Below are 21,891 nucleotides of genomic sequence, written 5' to 3'. Positions count from 1 at the left end.
AAGCTTTACTGGCCAACTTCACTCCTGGATTATCATTCCCACCCAGTGGTGAATATTGTGAAACAGTTAAGGCCCTTTCCATGCATGTTCAGCCCATGGGATTAAACAATCTCAAAGGAAATGTGGAAAATACATGTTATGACACCCTACGCATAATCCACCAGCAACTCCTAGCCACGCTGCGCTAATTGTTTCGGGCCTATCCAACGCCAACCTTAAACCTCTGTGTAATGTGGCTACAATATGCAATTACCCAGCAATTAGAACTGTCGTAATCCAGTGAGTACTCCTACCCAGTTTGAAACTGGGCCGTGTAATTGTACCATCTTGTTGACAGTCACCCTGGCCTGCAGTTATCTGGGTGGCAGCCCAAGGCAGACTGAGTATGTGCAATTCTGCCAGGCAGCAGGAACAACACTGCATGGAATTATTGATCTGTGCTCTCTTCCCCGGGCCGTGTTCCAAGGACCCCATGCTGGGACTGCCCTCAGACGATGCCCGCAGGAAAATGACAGGCCTTGACTGCTAAGCAGGAAAGGAGGCTATTGTAGAGGTGGGGAGAGAGGGAGGATGGTAGCAAGAGAGAGGACGAAAGAGAGGGAGAGGGAAAGATTGAGTGAGAGAGCGGGAGAGAGCTTGAGAACGACGCGTAGGTCTACCCTAAGCGTGTTGTAGCCTCAAACTGCTTTTGTGCCGTTTGTTTCCTGGTTTTCCACAGCGGTTGGAAAGACTGACCCTCCACACGGTTTATTTATACATTGGTCTCTGTTTGTGTTGTTTTTGTGTTTGTGTTGTTCTTTTGCTAGTAGCTGTTAATAATAATGGAACATTTTATTATTTCAGTCTTTTAGTCATTATGCAGAGATTCCCATGCAGTGCCTTGTGCAAAGGCAGACGCTCACACCCTCATGCACACAAACACACTCATTTTCACGCATATTCAAACACGTCCATGCGCAAGCAGTCGAGGCTACACACAATCTCTTTCTCAAACACACCCACACATATACACACACACACACACACACAGCAAACTGAGCAAACTGACCTTCATCTTCTCAGGCACAGTGGTATAATTGATATGATTTGTGTCATAGTGGACCCCCTCCCTTGAAGAAACAGTTTGTGTTTTCATCGCTGTGGTTCACCCACTGTTCAGAATGTATGGGCCAGCAAAATCTCTCCTTCTCCCTCTCCTTTGAACTCTTCCCTGTTTTCTCGATCTCTTTCTCTCTTTCTCTTCCACCATGTGTAACCCTGGAGAGCGAGGTAGGGACGGAGAAAAGGGGGGAAGGAGCCGACCGAGGAATAAGGGAATAACCCCTGCTAGGAGGGTGGGCGTGACTCTCAGGGCGCCCCCATGCCCCTTGCTTCTCTCCAGCATCCAGAACCCCCATCTCCCGAGCGCCTCGAGTCGTGGATGCAGAGATGGGAAGATCTCTGGTAGGACGATCGGGGGTGCAGCTGAGTGTGGCGAGAGGGGAGGAGTGAGGGTAATGAAGGAGAGGGGAGGGGGGTGGGGTGGGGAGGGGAGGCAGAGTTTCGAGAGGAGGATTCCAATGAGATTACAACCCCGATTTGAGTTTGCACCTCAGCTGATCCACATCTTTCTGTGGGTGTGTGTGTGTGTGTGTTCCGTCCCCCCTCACCCAATCCCTCAAAAGGCTTTCCCCCTACATAGCTAATGTGATTAAGCCCAGCATTTGACCTGTAGCTCTATGCTCTTATGGTGCCTCTGGTACCAGTGCGTCGACCCCTCTGGCTTTGCCCTGTGTTAAAGCCTTCGCTCTGCTCAGTGCTCTGGAACACCTTAATCCGACCTGAAAGCAGTCGGGCTACCCCAGATGGGATCGATATCTGTGGGTTCCAGGGCGAGCTGCCAAAGGAGCATCCTTGGGCCAGGGCCAAGCTCCCATCAATTAAAAAACATTGATTTTAGTGATTGAAATACCTAAATAAAAGAGCAGAGGCCCTGGAGCACTCAGATATTTTACAGTTTGTGGGGTTTCAGGTGTGTGTGTGTGTATGTGTGTGTGCGTCTTGGTGTGCTGGTGGAGGATCAGCGTGTGTGTTGCATGTGTGTGTGTGTGTGCAGGAGGAGGATTGGCGTGTGTGTGTTTACAAAGTGTTTGGGTGTGTGTGTACTTTGATTTATTTTGGAGTCATCTGTAGTAAAGTGGGAATGGCATTTAATCTAGCTCCTCTGAGACACAGCCAATAAAAAAAAAATCTCTTCTGATCCAATGTCCTGCCCGAGGAGGGTGTGTGTGCTTGTGTCTGTGCGTGCTCATGCCTGCGTTGGTGTGTGTTCACACGTATTCTTCGTGGTCTCCCTAGGTGCATTGGTGCTTATCATATACGAGGACGCTGGTCAGTGGGTTATCATGGTGTCTCATGAATGGATGCATGTTGGATGGGTTTCTGTCTGTTTCGGTTCGAGCTTCTTTCACATCCGCATGCGACCCACACCGAATGCTCGTGCTCTATACTGTCGTGAGTTTAAGCTGCTTGAGTATCGTAAGAATGTCTGGCCACAGTGTTTGAGTGTAGCGTGTCGCTGTGTGCCTGTTTCTATGTGTGTGTAGATCCATGTGCGTACCTTTGAGTATGAGCATTGCTCATAATGTGTGCGTGTGTACGAACTCCCACGACCATGAAGGAGCTACATGATTCTCATAGGACCCATGCATTGAAGGAATTCGAGGTCTGTTGTTACTTTAAGCAAATCAAATGTAAATGTATTTGTATGGCCCTTTTGACTCAACCCCCAACATGAGAGCATAGTCCTTGTGTGCGAATATGTGTTCTGTGTGTCTCCACACACAGGCTGTACAGTACAGATCTGTGCTTGGCCATCAGTGTGTCACTGTTGTGTGGATGTGTCTGGAGACAAGCACAGCAGCCTATGGCTCTGGTACCTCTCTCTCAACATGTTCTGAAAACAGTATGCAACCGAGGCACACTGTACAATATGTTCTGTCTCCTCCTTTTAACCCAGACTCTAAGGTTGGAGGTCTCTATAGTCTGTCTCTGCCCTACACACATTTCTCTCACGCTGACACGCACATACACATGAGAGAACGGAGAGAGAGATACACAGTAAGATGGAAAACATGAAAGGAAAGCAGGCAGAGGATCGGAGAGACCGTCCCTACTAAATCTCATCTCGTCCTTCCCAGTGACACCATGGCCATTCAATGGCCCAGCCGTTCACTGGCATTCAGCCTTGGTGTCAGAGTGTGTCTACCCGGGAGGGCAGAGTGACACTCCTGATCCGCTCACCCTCTCTACCTGACCAGCCACGCTCGAGGAAGGTCCGCTAACTGGCCTCTACGGCTGCGATGACCATGTCTCTCTGTCCTGTTGTCTTTTACTTTGACTTTTCTTTCTTTCTGACTTACTTGGTGTCTTTCTGTCTGTCTGTTTCTCTTTGTTTTCTATCAGGGTTGTTTGTTCTCTTCACTTTTAATCCTCACTTGGCAGAGAGGTATGTGTGTGTGTTTTCACTTTCCAAATCATCAATGTCACAGACACACAAACAAACAAACACATGTGGAGTTTCATACCTTGCGGCGTATTGACATAAGCCAGCCAACAACGGTCATGGCTGTCATAGTTGATAGGTGGGGTTGAGAGTACACAAGGTGGTGTGTGTGTGTGTTTGTGTGTGTACATATACGTCTGTACATGTGTTTCAGTGTGTGTGTGTGTGTGTGTGTGTGTGTGTGTGTGTGTGTGTGCGTACGTGCATGCTGTGCGTGTGGGCGAGGAGAGCACCCGCGCTCTGCTGAGGTCCTCTGAATGGGACCCCTAGAATGAAATAGTGTAAGAATTCCAGGTGCGTGGCGTGCCAGCGAAACAGGGTCAACATCTGCCGTCCGTGACACGCATTGGAACACGCCCGGTTGGCGCCGTGCTAGCATTGCCCAGCGCTGGAGGACATAAACAACAGTTCCGCTCGCTTTCCATCCTTGTTCAACGCTTCCCGCGACCCCGCCCACGGTCCTCCTCCACTCTGCTCTGCATGCAGGGGGGGTCAGATGGCTGGGCGGTTGGAGTCGGGCTGTTAATCAAAAGGTTGTTGGTTCGATTCCTGGCCGTGCCAAACTGACCTGCCTCTCACAGCACGGTCACCCCCTCCCCCCTCCCAGGTCCCTTCCTGCCTCTCCCAGGTCCCCACCCACCCCACCACCTTCTGGTCTGAATAGTCCTCTTGTACGCTGTGGATGTCCCTAAGCGTAAACGAGGCTTAGAACGACCGTTCAATTTAAGCAGGGGACAGATGCTAGGCAATCCCACACTGCATTTATCATGCTGCCTGTTAGAACTCTCCACTGGCAACTGACAGCTTTGTAAAAAGATTGCACTGCCAACACTTAGTGTTCCGTGAGAAACGAGCCAGGTTCAGGAACATGATATGGAACACTGGCACGTCGATTCTGGAACACAGAGATGCCGTTTCTTTCTTTCTTTTCTTCATTTTTTCATAGGTTTCTGTAAGGGAGAGCTATAATGTAACAGATACCCAACCTTGTCTCTCTCACTCTCTCACTCTCTCTATCCTTCATTCTCTCTCTCCCTCCTTGTCTGCCTTCTTTCTCTTCTTCCTCTCATGTCTTGACACACACTCAGGCACGTCTAATAACCCAGCCTCCGTTTGGTTATTAGACGTGCTTATTATTCTTCCCTTCTTCTTCTCCCACGCCTTTCTCCCTGAGTCCCTCCATCCCTCACCTCTGCTCCCCTACCCTGTTCCACGACCGTGTTTGCACTCTGCGAAAATGTCCACTGTCACCATGACAGGGTGCACACATGGAGCAATGAGTTATGGCCTCTCCACCGGCATGTCCCACGTGACACTGCCCAAAGACATGCCTAGAGTTTGGAACCCACGGGGTCGATTTAGCGTGCTAGATAGGGTTTACAGCAACCACAGGCCTTGGACGCCAGCAGGTGTACTGGTAGGGCGTGAAGCTCTGTTGCTAAGGCACATTTCGAGTCACTTCAAAGAACAGCAAAGCTGCAAGACTTTCGCTCGCGCTGCGTCTTGAATCTCCATAATTACGCGCGCGACAAACGCTTTGCTGTGGCAGCAGGGCGTGACCTCGCCCCCCTCCTCTAACCCAAACAGCATATTTGTTTACCGTGGTTGTGAAACATCAAATTTATTTTTGTGTTGCTGCTTGCAATCAAAGCCTTGTGGAGGACAGGGATGTTGCCTTTGATGTTGCAGGATGCAGACAAACACTCATTTACATGAACACTGAAGTGAATTTCCACACCTATTACCCCTGTCTTTGTTGTCGTCGCTGTCGCTCTGGTAGTTCTCGTTTTAGACTTTATTTTTCCCGGCTGACTGGCGTGTTCACTTAGGACCTGCCGAAGCTAAAGGTGTTTTATACAGTCACGCGTCTGGTTCGATTCAAGTTCCCAATCGCTTTTCTCCGCCTTTTGTTCTTTTCCGAGTGACATTTTCATGTTCTCCCTGTCTCTGTCCTCCTCAACAGGGTCGCTCATACATCTTGAAATGGAGTCATCAGATGATTTTATACTAGGTTGATTGTGGCGGGTTTACGGCCCTGATGAGGGGGGGGGGGGGGGCGGGCTGGCGGGCTGGCTGGCGTGTCTGTTCAGTAATAAATGTGACGACAGGGTGGTGCTACAACAGATGTGGAGCGCAGGGAAAGAGCTGGTGTGGGCATCTTTAGATAACTGCTATAGATTAATTGATCCAGCCGTGAAGTTAATGAGGTGCGCCCTTTTTAAAACAGAGACAAGTGCTGAGACAGAGGAAGCTAATGGTCTCCTGGACATTGTGTGTGTGACAAAGAGGAGAAAGAGGGAGGGAGGGAGGGAGAGAGAGAGAGGCCACACCCCCATGCGATGAAATACCAACATAATGGACAAGCCTCTCTAACTATCAATTGTTATGACGCTCCTCTCTAAAACACACTTGATTCTACGACTTCCTGGTTAATTCCCACGCCCATCTGGAAGTTGCAACAGCCGTGACCGTGTTGGGTGGCAGAATTGGCAGCAAAAAGATAAATAGTTCATTTATTTCAACGATTATCTCCTACAGCGTCCCCTGACGCTACTTTACAGCTCCCTCTCATGTTGTGTGCTGTGGCTGTGGAGAGGACAGGACTACTTTCTCTTGATCTTTGCCATCTGTGAATACAGATGGAAGAATGAGCTGGTATTTATTGGAGGAAGGATTCCAAATTCTCTGAGCCGGTCAATCTGGAATTCAGCACCAGCTTCTGTACGTTGTACTGACTCCCCCCCCCCCCCCCAGATGAACCACACTCAATCCCATCTATTTTGCGATTCCATTCTGAACTGTCTCTTTTCCTCTTCCTCCCTCTATATTTCATTTTAGTCTATCTCTCCCCTCCCCCACGCCCCCTCTATCTCTTCCTCTCTCTGGGTTGGCACTGCTGGACGTGATAGGCAAACCAGATCTGATCCTCTCCCCAACCAGGTTCTGTTTGGATCAGTCAGTGTAGATAGTGAGGAGAGAGCCAGTGGACAGATGACTGTTCTCTATCTCCTCTTTGCCCACTCAGGGGCCTGGCAGTGGGCCTCATCTCAGGGGCCTGGCAGTGGGCCTCATCTTCATGGTTGGCCAGTGAGGCCAGCTAAGGAAGAGATCGACCTCAGGCAGGGAGTTCTGATCTCTATCACCTACTTGCTGTAGGGTAAACACACACACACACACACACATAAGCATACACACACTGAAGTCAAGTATTTACTCATGAATACATGCACATGCATACTGGGTTGTCCAGATTCCCAGCCAGGCTGTTGGCTGGCTGTTCAAAGAGAAGGTACCGTCTAGCAAAATACCGTCTGTGATGTTACCATGGCGACAGCCTTCCCAGAGGACATGGGGTTGACTGGCAACACAAATGTTGGTGTGCCAGTGAGCATACGTACACACATGCACAAGCAAACACACCCACACACACACACACACACACACACACAACTAGTTCTACCATCCCCACAAGGTAATGTTTCCAACTGTGCTGCTGCATTTGAAGTTTCGTCGTTTTGTGAGGTTCTCTCTGTTGGCTGCCCTATAGGGCTTAGGTTGTCGACAGATTATTAGGAATGTATTCTTTTTAAGAATGTTTTTTTGTTGGCTGCAGTATAGAGTTATGGGTGTACAGAGGTTGTGGGGAGGTTCTCTGTGTGGGCTGCAGCATTTGGTTCTGGTTGTGGGAATGTTTTCTGTGCAGTAACTGCATGCAGGCCGGGCCGGGCCAGACCTGACAGCCGAAGCAGACACATGATTAATGACCTGGGGGAGTGTTCAGAGCAGGGGCTCCTCGCAAAGAAAAGAGGAAAAAAAGAAGCTTTTTTAGAAATCGGTTGAGGTATGCCCACCCTCTTTCATTCTTCCAAGAAAGAAGAAGAAGAAGAAAAGCATCAGACCTCCGTCTGGCCTCTTGTGTTCAGCGCTCCCTCTCATCGGGGGGGGGGGGGGGGCGGGGGGGGAATTGGAAGGTGCTGACGGAGGGAGAGGAGAGACGGAGGGGGTTCTGGAGGCACGCGTCTTACTCAGCGCCGACCTCGCCAACGCTGCACCTGTGGCAACCCTCTCCCACGCTGGGCATTCCCCCGTCATATCATCACTTCACCTTACCTCTCTGCAAAAAGGAGCGGCTCTGTTGAATAGAGTGAGGGTCTTGTTGAACGTCAGACTCGGACATTGGAGAACCCACACTGTGTCCCCCCACTTCACGTGACCCAAACAACCCGAATCCAGAACCTCGAAACCAGAACTTCCGTCTCCAACTTCAGTCTCTGCATTAACTTCTCCTTCTAATGTGACATGTTTGAGCGTCTCTTAGCCCTCACATGGATTCTAGATGTTTTGTGTCAGACGTAGTTGTTTTGGAAAGCCTGTCTCTCTTTTCCTGAAGGTGTCTTTGTTCTTTGAATGAGCGTTGGATTCTTTTTTTCCTCTTCCACGTTCTGTGGAGACTGAACACCCGGGTGTAGAAAGCAGCTCATTATATGGATCCTGGCCAGGCAATGAACAATGACAGGAAGAGGCAAGAAGGGGAATACAAACTAGACTGCTGATTGGCTTTGCTTTCTTTTTTTTTGCTTTTGCTAGTCTCTTCTGCTTTATATGGTACTATGTCTGGCAGAGTAATGAGTACATGCTCTGCCACAGAACAATGATCGCACAGGTGCGTGCACACACACACACATGCACACACAAACACACACAAACACACATACCTTCAGTCCTCTTAGACATGAAAGAGAATCTCCAACTGAGTGAATGACAAGTAGGCAAATCAGGGTCAAATGGGGTCCTGACCCTAGTGTGTGTGTGTGCGCGCGTGTGTGTGTGTGTGTGGATTGGAGAGCGTGACTCCAAATATCCTTCCCATGTGATTGATGGGGTGTGAGGTTGAGTTGGTGTTTCAGGGGTCAAGGGTTCTACTTAAGGGGTCAGTTAAGCCAAATCTCACAACTTGACCCTCTCTAAGTGTGACCCAGCATCCACTGAAGAAGCTAGCATACATCTGACTATCAACAACAACAGTTTTATTAATCTACACAATTGACCAAACCAATCACCAACATCTATTTCAGGCCTAAATCCTATTTTACCTAAAAAACACATCTCCAGGTCTATTTCCCCGACTTAGTTAAAGTCTTATTTAATTTCAGGATCTAAGCAGGAACTCATTTCCAGGCAGTAGTATAATCCATGGCCAGTGGGCACACCCAATCTGTTTCCATTTGATCTGGTGCACACCTTGCTAGCTCCCCCCACAGACCAATGTACAGTTTTTCCTCACATCCTTCACTATACCATAAATCCCATGTTTCCAATTACATTTAAAATGGCAGGGCCCTTAGCCATTTGCATGCAGAGGCTATACATTATTAGCACACGCGTGCCCCACGTGACACGTTGTCAATGTGTCTTTATGGGAGATGTATGGACCTTGGTGTGCAGTATATTACTGACTCAGGAAACAGGGGACCCATGGTTCACCCTAAGATTACCTCCAACAGAAAGGTAGTATTCTCCATATTTTATTGTATTTCCCATTCTTCCTTTTAATCCACTGTCAAACTGACATGTACACAATGTAGATGCATGTGTTGTCTGACTAGTTTGGTTATTGGGCCTTGGGTAGATACAGGATCTTTTTTTTTTTCATTTCTCTGTTATTGTCAAGGACATGGATGAATGACAAGGTCATACTTCACCATGTCCTCTATCATCCAACGCACTTCTAGGAGAAAGAAAACATGGGTCAGAAACATTTATCTCAGAGGTTTTGTCACCGGCTAGGGTAGAGTAGGGTAGTTTCCTGCAAATTACAGACACATGCAGCGAGGTACATTTAAAAGGGTGCATTACGGCAGAAGGAGATAATAGCTCTAATATTATTTCTAATCCCACAAACGTGACGAGGTGGTGGCTGAACCAGGTGGCTAGCCGTGAGAAGACAGATTAGATGAGGCTCCGAGATCCGTATGTCCTCTATATACCTTCACATGAAAACAGTGTGTGTATTTATCCATAGATGTGTGTGTGTGTGTCTGTTTATTTGTGTGTGCATCTCTGTGTGAGTGTTTCCCCCTTCAGAGAGATCAGTGTCTCATCTTCCCCGGTCACCATGCCAATGCTGACGTGGGGTCACGGCTGTCAGATAGTTATCAGTGGGCAGTGATCCACAACATTAGCCTGACCTCAGTACACCAAGGAGAGAGAGAGAGACAGACAGACAGACAGACAGACAGAGATAGAGAACTTGAGCTGTCTGTCAAAAGAGGGAGAATGGGAAAGGGAAAAAAAAGGCAAGGAAAAAAACAAGCAGGCTCATAAGGTTGGAGAGGAAGGTGCTGAGAGATGCAAGGAGGAGAAAACAGGAGAGGAGACGTAGAGCGAAAGAGCTACAGGGCCCAGAAGAGACCAGTGAAAGAGGGGGGAATGTTTAGTTTTTGTGTTCAAGGCAGTTCAGCGCTGGGTTACTTTCACACAGGGGAGACTAATTGCTTGTTGATCTAATGTTTTATCTCCCCTTGTTTCTGAAAACCCACACCCTTGATGACTGATGCGTCAGTGGGCTGGCTGCTGTAGAGGTCTTCTGAGTGTTAGGAACACCCCGGCTCATCCAAACCAAATATGCATGAATCAGAGGAGAGATTGGGCCCGATTCCAAACGCTTTGAGGTGGAACACGCCTCAGCCCTCCGCTGCGCCTCAGAACCAGGATCCATACCCTTACATCGCTTTATCTCTCTCTCTCTCTCTCTCTCTCTCTCTCTCTCTTTCTCTCCCCCTCTATCTTACTCTCTCTTTCCCCCCCGATTTATTTCTTGCCTCTCTCTATTTCATATTCTCCTCCCTCCCTCCCCACACACACACACCTCCCCCGGTGGACCCCTAGCTCTTTACCCAGTGTCTTACCCTCCAAGCTCCATCTCTCTCTCTCTCTCTCTCTCTCTCTCTCTCTCTCTCTCTCTCTCTCTCTCTCTCTCTCTCTCTCTCTCTCTCTCTCCCTCACTGTCTCTAATGGAGCAGTGCAATAGAGCCAGTAGTTAATTAATGGTTTTTAATGCGGTGGATCCATGCACATAATACCAAGGTCGATTAGAGGAAGACGCAAGTCAAACAGACAGGAAAAGCCTGCCTGTCTTTCTGCCTGTCTGCTGTAGTGTATGTAATGGTAACCCCAGTATAGGACAAAATTAAATTAATACATGTCCTGGTGAACAGATGCTAGACAATTGGCGTGAAATGAGGAGGAGGAATCTCATTGAATGGGGTCAGCAGTTTCTTTCTGTGAGTAGTGTAAGTTTGGTCAGTGTGAGCACTGCACAGTGAATGGATATATGCATGCTGTGTGTGTGTGTGTGTGTGCGTGTGTGTGTGTGTGTGTGTGTGTGTGTGTGTGTGTGTGTGTGTGAGAGAGAGAGAGAGAGAGAGAGAGAGAGAGAGAGAGAGAGAGAGAGAGAGAGAGAGAGAGAGAGAGAGAGAGAGAGAGAGAGAGAGAGAGAGAGAGAGAGAGAGAGAAGAAAAAGCATGTGTGTGTTTGTGTAATGTCCCTTTGCCTAGAACCCAACAGCAGTGCATTCAGCATAAAAAGGTCTCTCCTCTCTGTGGCTATGAGGGTCCACGTGACTGTGTGTTTGTAAACATGCCCCTGGAAGTGATAATAGAGCAGTCTGTAAACACATCAGTAAACACACTCTGGAGCTCTTTTCAGGTGCTGGAGCCTGTATGTCCCAGTTCTAAACTGTGTGAGCCATTTCATGCTCAGTTTTCTCCTTGGTTTTCAAAAAAACGTTCTTTTTATTTGACATATTTTTCTTTACAATTTTTCTGCAACTTTTACGATTTTAATTCTGTAGGTTCTGGCTTTGTAAATCAGTGGCACAGATGGCATCCTCTTTCACTCTTAGTCAGGGGAACTTTTAAGAGTCCCTCCTAACCCTCCTTTAACGATGAAACAGCCTCTCACTGTTCAGGCTTCCAGGACGAGTTTCAAACACACACACACACACACACTGGCCGTGCTCCCTCAAAATGCTCAACACTACAGCTCAGCTTCTGGACTGATCACATGCCCAGAGTGGGCTCCGGTGATCTCTTCTAGCTGTTTCTGTTGTTGGACAAGCAGTTTGTGTTTGAAAGGCTGTCTGTGTGAGCAGGCAGTGGGTCAGGCTGTTTAGCTCCTGGGCTTCTGTGTGGAGCAGTGGGAGGTGGAGCTAGCTCTCAGTGTGGAGTGTACTATATAGCAAATGTGTATGAATTGCAAAACAAAGCAACAGTGAACTAATCATGGAGTATTTAGCCAGTCATAAAAAATATTATTGTGGTTAAGTTTAGTCGTTTCTGTAGTTCAGCACAAATAAATGCTTATTTTAGCCTTATAACACATTTTAGCAGTAGATTAGGATATCCAATAATATCAGTCTTCTCTTTGTCCCTCTCTCAGTTCTTCACAGGAGCCGGTTGAAAACTTTGAATGCAGGAACTTGTATAAAAAGAGCCCATCTCCACTTTTACAGCACTATAAAGCAGTAGCCAGCCTCCTAAAGTGTGCTCCCCCGTCCTTCTATTTATGAAGCATAAAACATTTAATTAAATCTTAAAAGGCTGTTGATATAAAGGTCCAAAGGTTTTGCCCACTCGCTCGGCGAAGTCCACACAGCATTCTTCTCTCATTACTGCCTGAAGGCGGGGTGTAGAGTGACTGGCTGCCCACTTACCACTGGACTGCATAACTCTTTATTCAGGCATTTGCAATAATGGACCCTCAACATAGCTCACTATTGACAGTCTTGGATTCAGTTACACTTACTGTCTATGGAACCACGCTTCTGTAAGGGTTGTGTTCCACAGCGCTGCTCTTTCTCATTCATCTCATTCGCTCCATCCCTGACAAGCCACCATTTACTGCATACCACATACAGTACTCATCCATCCACAATCGACTGAATATCTTCCAATATGTCCCTGACTTAACCAATGTTGACCTATCCATGACTAGCTGATGATAATCATCCAATCGCCATCGCCCTGACCTTTATAGTCTTTGTCTCATGGACATAAACGTAGACGGGGAAAGTGTCCGTGCCGCTTAGTGGCCTTGAATTTATTGGCCCTCTTATTTCTCGGTGTAGCACCTCTGGCTTCTCGGCACTGCAGTGACGGGAGCTAAAATATTAGACATTCATCACAGTTATTACAGCCTGTAAATCCCTTTCTATGCAAGGCAGGATTTCCCTGCCTTTTATTCCCGCTGGAGGGGAAAAAAAGTGATTTGGTTATTGCCTGAGCTAAAACTCACTCATATCAGCCACAATAATCTGTGTTCCCCCCGTCTGCTACCCTCCTCTGCCACCCCTCCTCTCCCTCTTTCTCTTCCCCTCAAGTCATTTAAATTAAAGAACTAGTTGGAATGAATACACTTCAGTTACCACCGCACAGATCAATGGAACAGACTAGATTTACTTAATGTAAAATGAGGGAGCGATGAAGGGAGGGGTGACGGTGGGGGGAAAAGAGAGAGAGAAAGACAGAGCTAGAGAGCCAGGCATCCAGAGAATCAGACAATCATTCGGTCCATTTAAGGGCGAACACCTTTCGACGAATGTAATAAATCCTGAAGTCTGGTCTCTGTGTCCCACTCTGAGTCGTGTATCAGACGTTGACTTCTTCTCCCACACTGCGCCCTCGTAGAGCTCAACTCCCCAGGAACCTGTGCCGGTTGTTTCTTAGTCGTTTTTTTGGTGTCCTTACCCAGGGTGTCCCGATTGTTATTGTATAATTCCCACTCTGTCCTTACCCAAACAATACATGAGCACCATTTCTTCGGTATTGTCTCCCGTTGAGCATTTCCCACTCACCGTGTGTTTTTGTCCCTTCTCTCCTCCTGTAGCATGCCCCCCGGGCACCTTCAAGTCCGTGCAGGGTCCGGGGCTGTGTCTGCAGTGCCCACCCAACAGCCGCTCCGCCTCCGAGGCTGCCACCATCTGCGTCTGCCGCAACGGCTACTACCGAGGCGATGCTGACCTGCCGGACACGCCCTGCACCAGTGAGTAGACCGGTTTTGCTTCCCAACCCATCGAAACAGAACATCATAATGACGTACTGTAATGTTTACTACTACTGAACCACTCATTTCAGGAAGTATACTGCCCGTAAATTTGTCAAGTCTGAAATGACCATGGTTGCTGGATTAAATGCGCAGCACATTTACACCTTTTCCCAATCCCCAAGCCATTATCTTGCCAGTCAAATCCTACGATGTAAGTCAACACACACACGCACAGACCGATGCACATATAGCTCACACATGCATGCACACATTCGAACCACAACGCCCTCATTAGACTAGGAAACATGGAGAAGATGCAGTCTGTCCAGCAGATATAATATCAGATATAAAATCCCAATAAGCCTGCTTACACGCTCCCAGATATCTAGATATCATGTAAAAAAACACGACTTCAACAATCTGTCAAGCCTCATAACAGTCTCTTCTGACGCCCCATTATCTGCAAGGAGAACAGTGAAGCCCCAAAAAGTTTGTTTGCCTTCCTCTCTCTAATGCCCCAGGAGAGGACTCTAATGGCTCTTGCCTTTCCACAAGATGCTGCCCTGACAGGATTATCGCTCTGCCATACCTTTTTATTATAGCTGGATTTATTCATGAAATACTCCTAGAACTAAGTGGAGGACAGCCAAACTCTTCTTGTTCAGTAGGTGCTGAGATGTTGCAGATGACACAGGAGGTATCTCCTTTTTCTATACTGAGATGATTTATGCAATGCATCAGAACAGTTTGGGGGTGTTGAACAGCTCCTTGGTGCATTGGGACTTTCCATCTTGAGAAGGTACTCCTTTTATCCTTCAAAGCCTTGAGGGTCCACCACCCCAACGCAACATGTTTCTCCGTCATAAGTGTTTGAACGCTTCCAGAGAGTAGCCGTTTATACCCGTAGGCTTTTAATGCTGCTTGTTGATAGAACCCAACTCCCTTCCCGGGATTTTGATAGCTCCCCTAGCGTAAACTGTAAATCTCCCACTTTCAGGAGCTTTTCTTGAACGCCTCCCTAAGGGTGCGATCTAGCTTCACCAAGAGATCTGGGAACACTCCCCCAGTTCTCATCTTCAGCGATGACGCTCTGCGACGCTACACCGTGAAGCTTCCTCCGCATCGACACTCTACACCGCCTCTACACCTCAATCCATCGCTAGTCTCCACACCCTTTCCCTAGAGTAATTCTCCTGTCCCGCCCCCCCCCCCCCAAAAAAAAAAAAAAAAAAAAAACCCCGGAAAGAATCAAATAACCTTGCTTTCCTTCTTTTCACAATGTGTCTCTCCTCGTCTTTTCTCTCCACGACAACGTTGCCTCTCTTTGTAGAATGGACTGCTGTATCTGAATGTAGCTGCAGTAGCAGCAGAGTCAGCTTCATGCCACAGTGGTTTAGTTCTCCCCGTGTCAGCAGGAGACCACAGAGAGCACCCCTGTAGGGGCCATGCATCACTGCTCATCCTCACAGCAGCGGCAACTGCGGGAGCGGTGCTAGTGGTCTTCAGGAATCATTAGCCGCATTAGCATCATTAGCTGGTGGTATTATATTAGCGGTAGCTGTAGCATTAATGTTAGCTTTGTCAGTTGCAGTGAGCGCAGTTACTTGTAGAAATGCATAACCACACAGTTATGTTGTGGCTGAAGTAGCTTTAGCATTGCTGCCAACTGTAGAATTAGCGTTGTTGAGAGGTAGCAGAGGTAGTGTTAGCATTAGCAATGTTACCTCACCAGTGTTGGCAGATGCAGTGTTACCAGTGTTAGCATCACTAGCACCAACTCTCCTCAATAGGCTCCATCTCTCTCTGATTAGCCTGCTGATGTATTGCCAGTGCCTTGCTATGTCAGTGGGGGTCCTATGCTCCATGCATTCCCCCCTCCCTGGGGAACCCACTGAGCAGCATCTCCTCTTCAAACAAATTTCCTATTTTTTCCCCTTTCCCCCTTCTCAGAACTAGAGGGGGTAGTAGTGGGGGTGCGCCAAACCCTCTGTCTCCCAGCAAGGTGCCCGCTCCTCTCTCCCCTGCTACCCAGCAGCGGGGCCTCTGAGATGGGCTCTGCGTAGTAGCGTTCTCCCCTCTCCACCCCCCGGCCCCAGCAGCCTCATCCTCCCTGCCTGCCAAGCTGACGCAGGGCCGGCCTCCCTTGGGCTGGGCAGTCTGCCTGCTGGGCCGGCGGGGCCTACGCTCTGCCCGCAAGGGGGGGAGAGAGACTGACAGCCTGGCGGTAATTGGTGGTAGTTGGGCGGTGAAACTGTTGCTGATTAGTCCATCGGGGAGCGAGGAGATGTAGAGGAGTGGAGGAGAAAAGCAGGGAGGCCTGCTGTGCGGTGGAAATAAGGTACAGAAAAGAGAGGGGAAGAGAGAGAGAGATAGGGAAAGGGAAATAAGGAGTGAGTGAGAAATAGAGAGAAATACAGATGAAGAGCTGTATGTAGGTCTAAATCCATGACTTGGGTGGGTGGTATGACACAGAGCACAGAGGGATCTATATGTAATGTACCAACAAGCCCTCTGCAACAGTCTGGAAATGAGGAGAGGGAGAGAAGTGTTGTACACATTGGTGCTACAGGCTAAGCAAGCACACCAGAGAGCTTGTAAAGCACAGTATGTTCTTTACAGTCAAGTGTTGGTTGGACAGATAGCAATACAAAGAATTGTGAATTTGGTCATCCCCAGCAGAGAGAAAGATAGAAACTGTTCCTGGATCTCAGAAGTCATAATTGTGTCTCTCTCTCCCTTGATCCGAGTGAGAGTCAGTTAAGAGCCACAAATCCAAACCTCGTCTAGGAGGATAGGCAGGCTTTACTTTCCCCTCAACCACCATTGAACCATCACTTCTCCGTTGTAGCACAGTAGTTTTGGCTATTTACCTCAGTGCAGTAAAAGTGGTATTGGGTATTTACCCCAGTGCAGTAACACAGTAGTACTGGATGTTTCCTTGTGTAGTAACACAGTAGTACTGGATGTTTCCTTGTGTAGTAACACAGTAGTACTGGATGTTTCCTTGTGTAGTAACACAGTAGTACTGGATGTTTCCTTGTGTAGTAACACAGTAGTACTGGATGTTTCCTTGTGTAGTAACACAGTAGTACTGGATGTTTCCTTGTGTAGTAACACAGTAGTACTGGATGTTTCCTTGTGCAGTAACACAGTAGTACTGGATGTTTCCTTGTGTAGTAACACAGTAGTACTGGATGTTTCCTTGTGTAGTAACACAGTAGTACTGGATGTTTCCTTGTGCAGTAACACAGTAGTACTGGATATTTACCTCAGTGCAGTAATACAGTAGTACTGGATTTTTCCTTGTGCAGTAACACAGTAAACTGAGTCTTGCAGAGCTAAGCCAGTGTTATTGTCTGGTTGGGTTTAATACTCTGTCTGCTCTTTTCACTATAAAGAGATGCACACACACACACACACACACACACACACACACACACTCAAAAGCTAAGTAACACTCTGTGTCACACACCTTACTGCATGAGCGAATAAATGACTACCCAATGCTGAGCTGAAGCCACCCCACTGAAGTTGTGACACACAAACATACACACTCACACACATATTGCACCTTGGAATTTCTCAGTGGAATAAAGCAAGGTCTATCTCCCCCAAGCGCCCCACACTGTGACCCATGCCTCCAGCCATGTAAGAGTGGGCTCTCAAGGCCTGCTTGGTATCGTCACTGCAACGAGCCAAGGAAGAAATTGCACTGCCAGAAAGTATGCCCGTGTCATGACAGTGATAATGTGAGCCTATTGATCTGTACTCCACCTGCACCACCGCTCCCGACTGCTCAATACCTGGACACACGGCCTCATGCCAGTACCACAGTTGGTGGATAGAGGTCATAGGCTTTGTATGTATGTTTCATTGTAAAGTAAAACTTACAAAGAACCACATTCGTAGTTGTTCTGGATTGAATTGGGAGATATCGGCTCTTGGTTGCAAAGGTGTGGCGGTGGACGGGATGTTGTCACAGATTGCTTACGGTTGTTCTTATGATCCTCCCCCTTCACCGGGCACTGTGTAACGCCCCTAATCTGACATATCGACTCCAAACTTCTGCTTCTGCTCCAAGTTGTGTACAAGGTTGTCTGAGGCTGGAGACGTCGGGTTTTAATTGAGGCAGGCAGCATGTGGGCACAATCAAGGACGGGCGGCGCGGCTAAATGAATGCCAGCCGAGGAGCTGTAAGTAATGCTCCCGACAAATTAAATCCTATGGCAAATTAAAACAGCCAAGGGCAGTCGTAATAGCTTGCAAATCACCGGTTAAGTGGCAGTCACATTGGATTTCTCCAGCCTCCATTTCAGAGGAGGAATCGAGTGCAAGGCTTTTAAGGAGAGGTGGCAGGATGCAGATAGGGAGCTCGCCTCACTTGAACATTTATTGTTGGTTTTTGGTGGCGGCGTTGTAGACATTGAAATTGCCAGAGACACTTATCACAGACCCACTTACACATATGGTCTGATGCGTGTGTAAAAGCATGTCACATGCGTTTTTGCCCTGAGCTTGCACACACTCACTTTATGCAGATGAGAACTGCCATATATCATGTCACCTATATCAATATATCACACTTCAGAGCAGAGTTTGATCAGGTGTGTCTAACTACCATAGATCATACTATGTTCTCACCATGTACTGTGAGAGACCCAGGGGAAAGAGAGAGAGAGAGAGAGAGAGAGAGAGAGAGAGAGAGAGAGAGAGAGAGAGGGAGAGAGAGAGGGAGAGAGAGGGAGAGAGAGGGAGAGAGAGGGAGAGAGAGGGAGAGAGAGAGAGAGAGAAGAGGGAGAGAGAGGGAGAGAGAGGGAGAGAGAGGGAGAGAGAGAGAGAGAGAGAGAGAGAGAGAGAGAGAGAGAGAGAGAGAGAGAGAGAGAGAGAGAGAGAGAGAGAGAGAGAGAGGGAGACAGGCTGACAGAAAGTCTGCCCTACTTCTACTCTACTCAAACACTCAAAACCAACTGTCTATATTTACTCTATTATACCTCATCTTATCTCCTGCACACACGCACAAACGCACACACACACACATATAAATATATATATATATATATATATATATATATATATATATATATATATATATATATACAGACATTTATATACACACAAACAAAATATTCAAATATTCTCAGAGATTCCACAAATGGTACTGACATGTTTAGAGTACAGATATTGTCTCCTCCACACTGCCAAGATGCCTGTGACAACCGAAATGGAACAATATTTAGCCAGCTGTCTCGCTCTTCTTTTGGGCATGCCAGCAATCTGCAGACCCCTCACAGCCAACGTGTCTACATGGCCCCCGGTGCTGCTGAATAGCAAGCACCAAAGCACCACAGAGCCTGCATCTGTACCCTTGGTCCCAAACGCATGTCGCTAGTGACTGGTCCTCTTTTTGTTTTGAATGCCTTGACCATGTATACGTCTTAAGGACAGTCTACTTCTAGCACCTGCACGTCTACTCGACCTTTGTCCAATAGAAAAAGGTGTCAGGTTTGTTTAAGGAACTCGGAACCCACACCATTGTTGTGTCAATTGGCAGATCTTTTCGAGTTGCAAGGGCACCCAAGTCACAGTGCGAATGCGATCATGCCTGGTCTTGTACAAGCCTTTGTAAGTATAACATCCTTGGAGCCGTTTTTATTACTACTTGCGTGACGCAGTGTGGAGAGTGGTTTTCTTGGTACCGTGTGGAATGATTTTACTGGCAAAACCTGAAGTCTGGATTTGACACTGTGAATATCCACTGTTACGAGAGCGTCTTGGGGAACCTGGGATGTGGCACAGATGAGCAGCACAGACAGGAGTATCAGGTTCCCCTTGAGGTCATAGTCCCAGTCCAGCTTTGTCTTGTTCTGCTTGGGTGTTGTTGTGTGTGAATTGTCCCGCTGTGGGGCAGTTGCCTCCACATGCCCGAGGTGTGCAGCACCCTCCTGTCTGTGAAGTGTCCATAAGGACGTGTGGGAGTCTGCTGTGTATGTCCTATCCTCAGCCTTGACACCCGCTCACCCACACACGTGTGTTAGCCATAGCAGTTTTGCTAAATGACCATGTATCTGGAGCGTCTCGTCCTCACAGCCAGACCATAATAATCACAATATGGAGGTCGTACCCTTCCTGTCGCCGATCCTCCATCACCATGGTGCTGAGCCACACTAAGGTCGCCGCGGTAACACTGCTATTCCGTCACCCCTGCGTGTTCCGGTGCTTTGTCCCAGCGCCCTCAGAGCTATCCCACGTGGCTTTGCAGCAACAATGATTAATTGTGTGTGTGTTGACAGAAGTCACTGCCTGCCCTCTCCCGACTGTGATAGGACACTCCGAGGCTCTGTCCCAGTGCTCTATGAGAGCAACCTCCATCGCTCTCCATTTCCACTAAGTACTGTTCTCATGCGAAACAGCTGCTTCAACTTGGGCTGACACAGAATATGAGAAGACCGGTTTTCCCAGTGTTGTGCTACCTTTTACTGTCTCTGGGGAGCAGTGGGAATGAAAAGCAGAAGGTCAGGTCTGAGGAGCAAAGACGGGAAAGGAAAGGACTGTTAAGGTCGTCTCCGCCATTTCCATCGTTGTGATGTGGAACAACATTTTGGAAAAAGAGATGGTTGGAGTCCATATGATGTTTTGTTCCTCCCCCTTGATGACAGTATCTTTCCATCAACTGTAGAACACGTGCAATATCAATCAGATACAATGCTAGCTCTCCAATGAAAACGTTGGGGAGTGTTAACATATGTATTCAAACAACAAAGAAGCATCTTCATAAACATGGCATTTTTATAGATAGCGTGTCAGTGTAGATTGTCTTCCTGCCTCGACACTCAGTGTACTCCGGCATAACAGATTCTGGTCCCAGATCTGCTGTCCTACCCAGTGTAATAAGGTTAGATGTCAGAGGGATAAGCTGACAGGAGATCATAGCCGGAGGAAAGCTTCAGTCCCTAGCTGAGCTGTCTTGACGGTAGGGAAGGTAGGTATGAAAAATGACACAAAGAACCAAAGTATGCATTTTTCGGTGGGTTTTCGGTGTGTAAAACGTGTTATAATTTTTCATAAACAAAATCGGAGGGATTACATGCATTGCAAAAGATACACCCAGAGCTTTAGATCAGACCTCAGATGAATGGTCTGTTTGTGTGCAATTTGTACTGTGAGTATGAAAGTGTTGTCATTGCTTAAAGAGTATCTGTGTGCATGTTTATTTATGGGGCACAGATACAGACACTTTATATGCTAATAAAACCCCATCATTTTGCACTCAGGAAGTAGGGATTCTTAGAACTGAAGTCATCTAATCATGTATTAGCATCACATCAGCAGGATGAAAGACTCATTTACGTGTGTGCGTGTCCCCTAGGTGTCCCTTCCGGCCCCAGAAATGTCATCTCCATCGTCAACGAGACCTCGGTCATCCTGGAGTGGCACTCGCCGCGGGAGACGGGCGGCCGGGACGACGTGGTCTACAACATCGTGTGCAAGAAGTGTCGCGCCGACCGGCGCTCCTGCTCGCACTGCGACGACAACGTGGACTTTGTCCCGCGTCAGCTGGGCCTGACGGAGACGCGGGTGTTTATCAGTAACCTCTGGGCTCACACGCTGTACAGCTTCGAGATCCAGGCGGTCAACGGCGTCAGCAACAGGAGCCCGTACCCTGCCCAGCATGTCTCCATAGACATCACCACCAACCAGGCTGGTAAGAGGAGCTGTGTGGGTGTGGGGGTGTGTGTGTGTGTGTGTGCAAACCCGTGGGTTTGGGGTTGGAACACGTTCCTGATGAGGAGCGGGGTGCGAGAAAAAATGGATTGATCAAATGTACCAAAATTTACTGAGAAAAAAATATATTGCTTCCCAAGTTTACAGCAACATCCTGGCCTTTACCGTTCATTTATATGCCACAAGACAAAATAACGCATCTATTAACTACTGGCTGTATACAGTATGTTTCCTTGTTTCCAACAGAGAAAATGTAATAATTTTGGTAATCTTCTGGTAAAGCTGTACAGCTAAGCTTTCATTCGTGTTAAGCTCTTGCAGAGGAAATCCATGCCCACATATCGAGCAGTTAACACACCTTCAGCTCCGCTGTGTGTCATCACATTGAATGTGTTTTTGCATAACGTCGATGATAAACGCATCACGATGATGATCATGAAGTGATTTCCTTCAAAATCGGAATCGTAACAGTTTGTTAAATTTGCCTCCTCTGTGGGATTGATCCATGGGGCAGTGAAGAAGCCCACGTGCAGAATACCCTCATGCTAAATGGCTTCCGCAGCAGGCAAGAACTTTGACGG

At 47.8% G+C, this 21,891-nt stretch overlaps 1 protein-coding gene across 1 annotated transcript in view; it reads left to right on the top strand.

The window, feature by feature from the left end:
* The window catches only part of ephb1 (EPH receptor B1), a 121,157-nt gene that overhangs the window by 57,832 nt on the left and 41,434 nt on the right, over positions 1 to 21,891 (top strand). Inside the window, exons 4-5 of the mRNA XM_084706933.1 lie at positions 13,430 to 13,585; positions 20,955 to 21,290. Of these exons, the coding sequence (XP_084563059.1) occupies positions 13,430 to 13,585; positions 20,955 to 21,290 (492 nt within the window). The remainder of the gene's footprint in view (positions 1 to 13,429; positions 13,586 to 20,954; positions 21,291 to 21,891) is intronic.

This window comes from Hypomesus nipponensis, chromosome 10 (genome assembly GCF_054491055.1).
Source record: "Hypomesus nipponensis isolate SF chromosome 10, ASM5449105v1, whole genome shotgun sequence".
In the NCBI taxonomy this organism is placed as follows: domain Eukaryota; kingdom Metazoa; phylum Chordata; class Actinopteri; order Osmeriformes; family Osmeridae; genus Hypomesus; species Hypomesus nipponensis.
The sequence above is the reverse complement of the archived record's forward strand: the minus strand, read 5'-3'. Positions and strand labels throughout refer to the sequence as shown.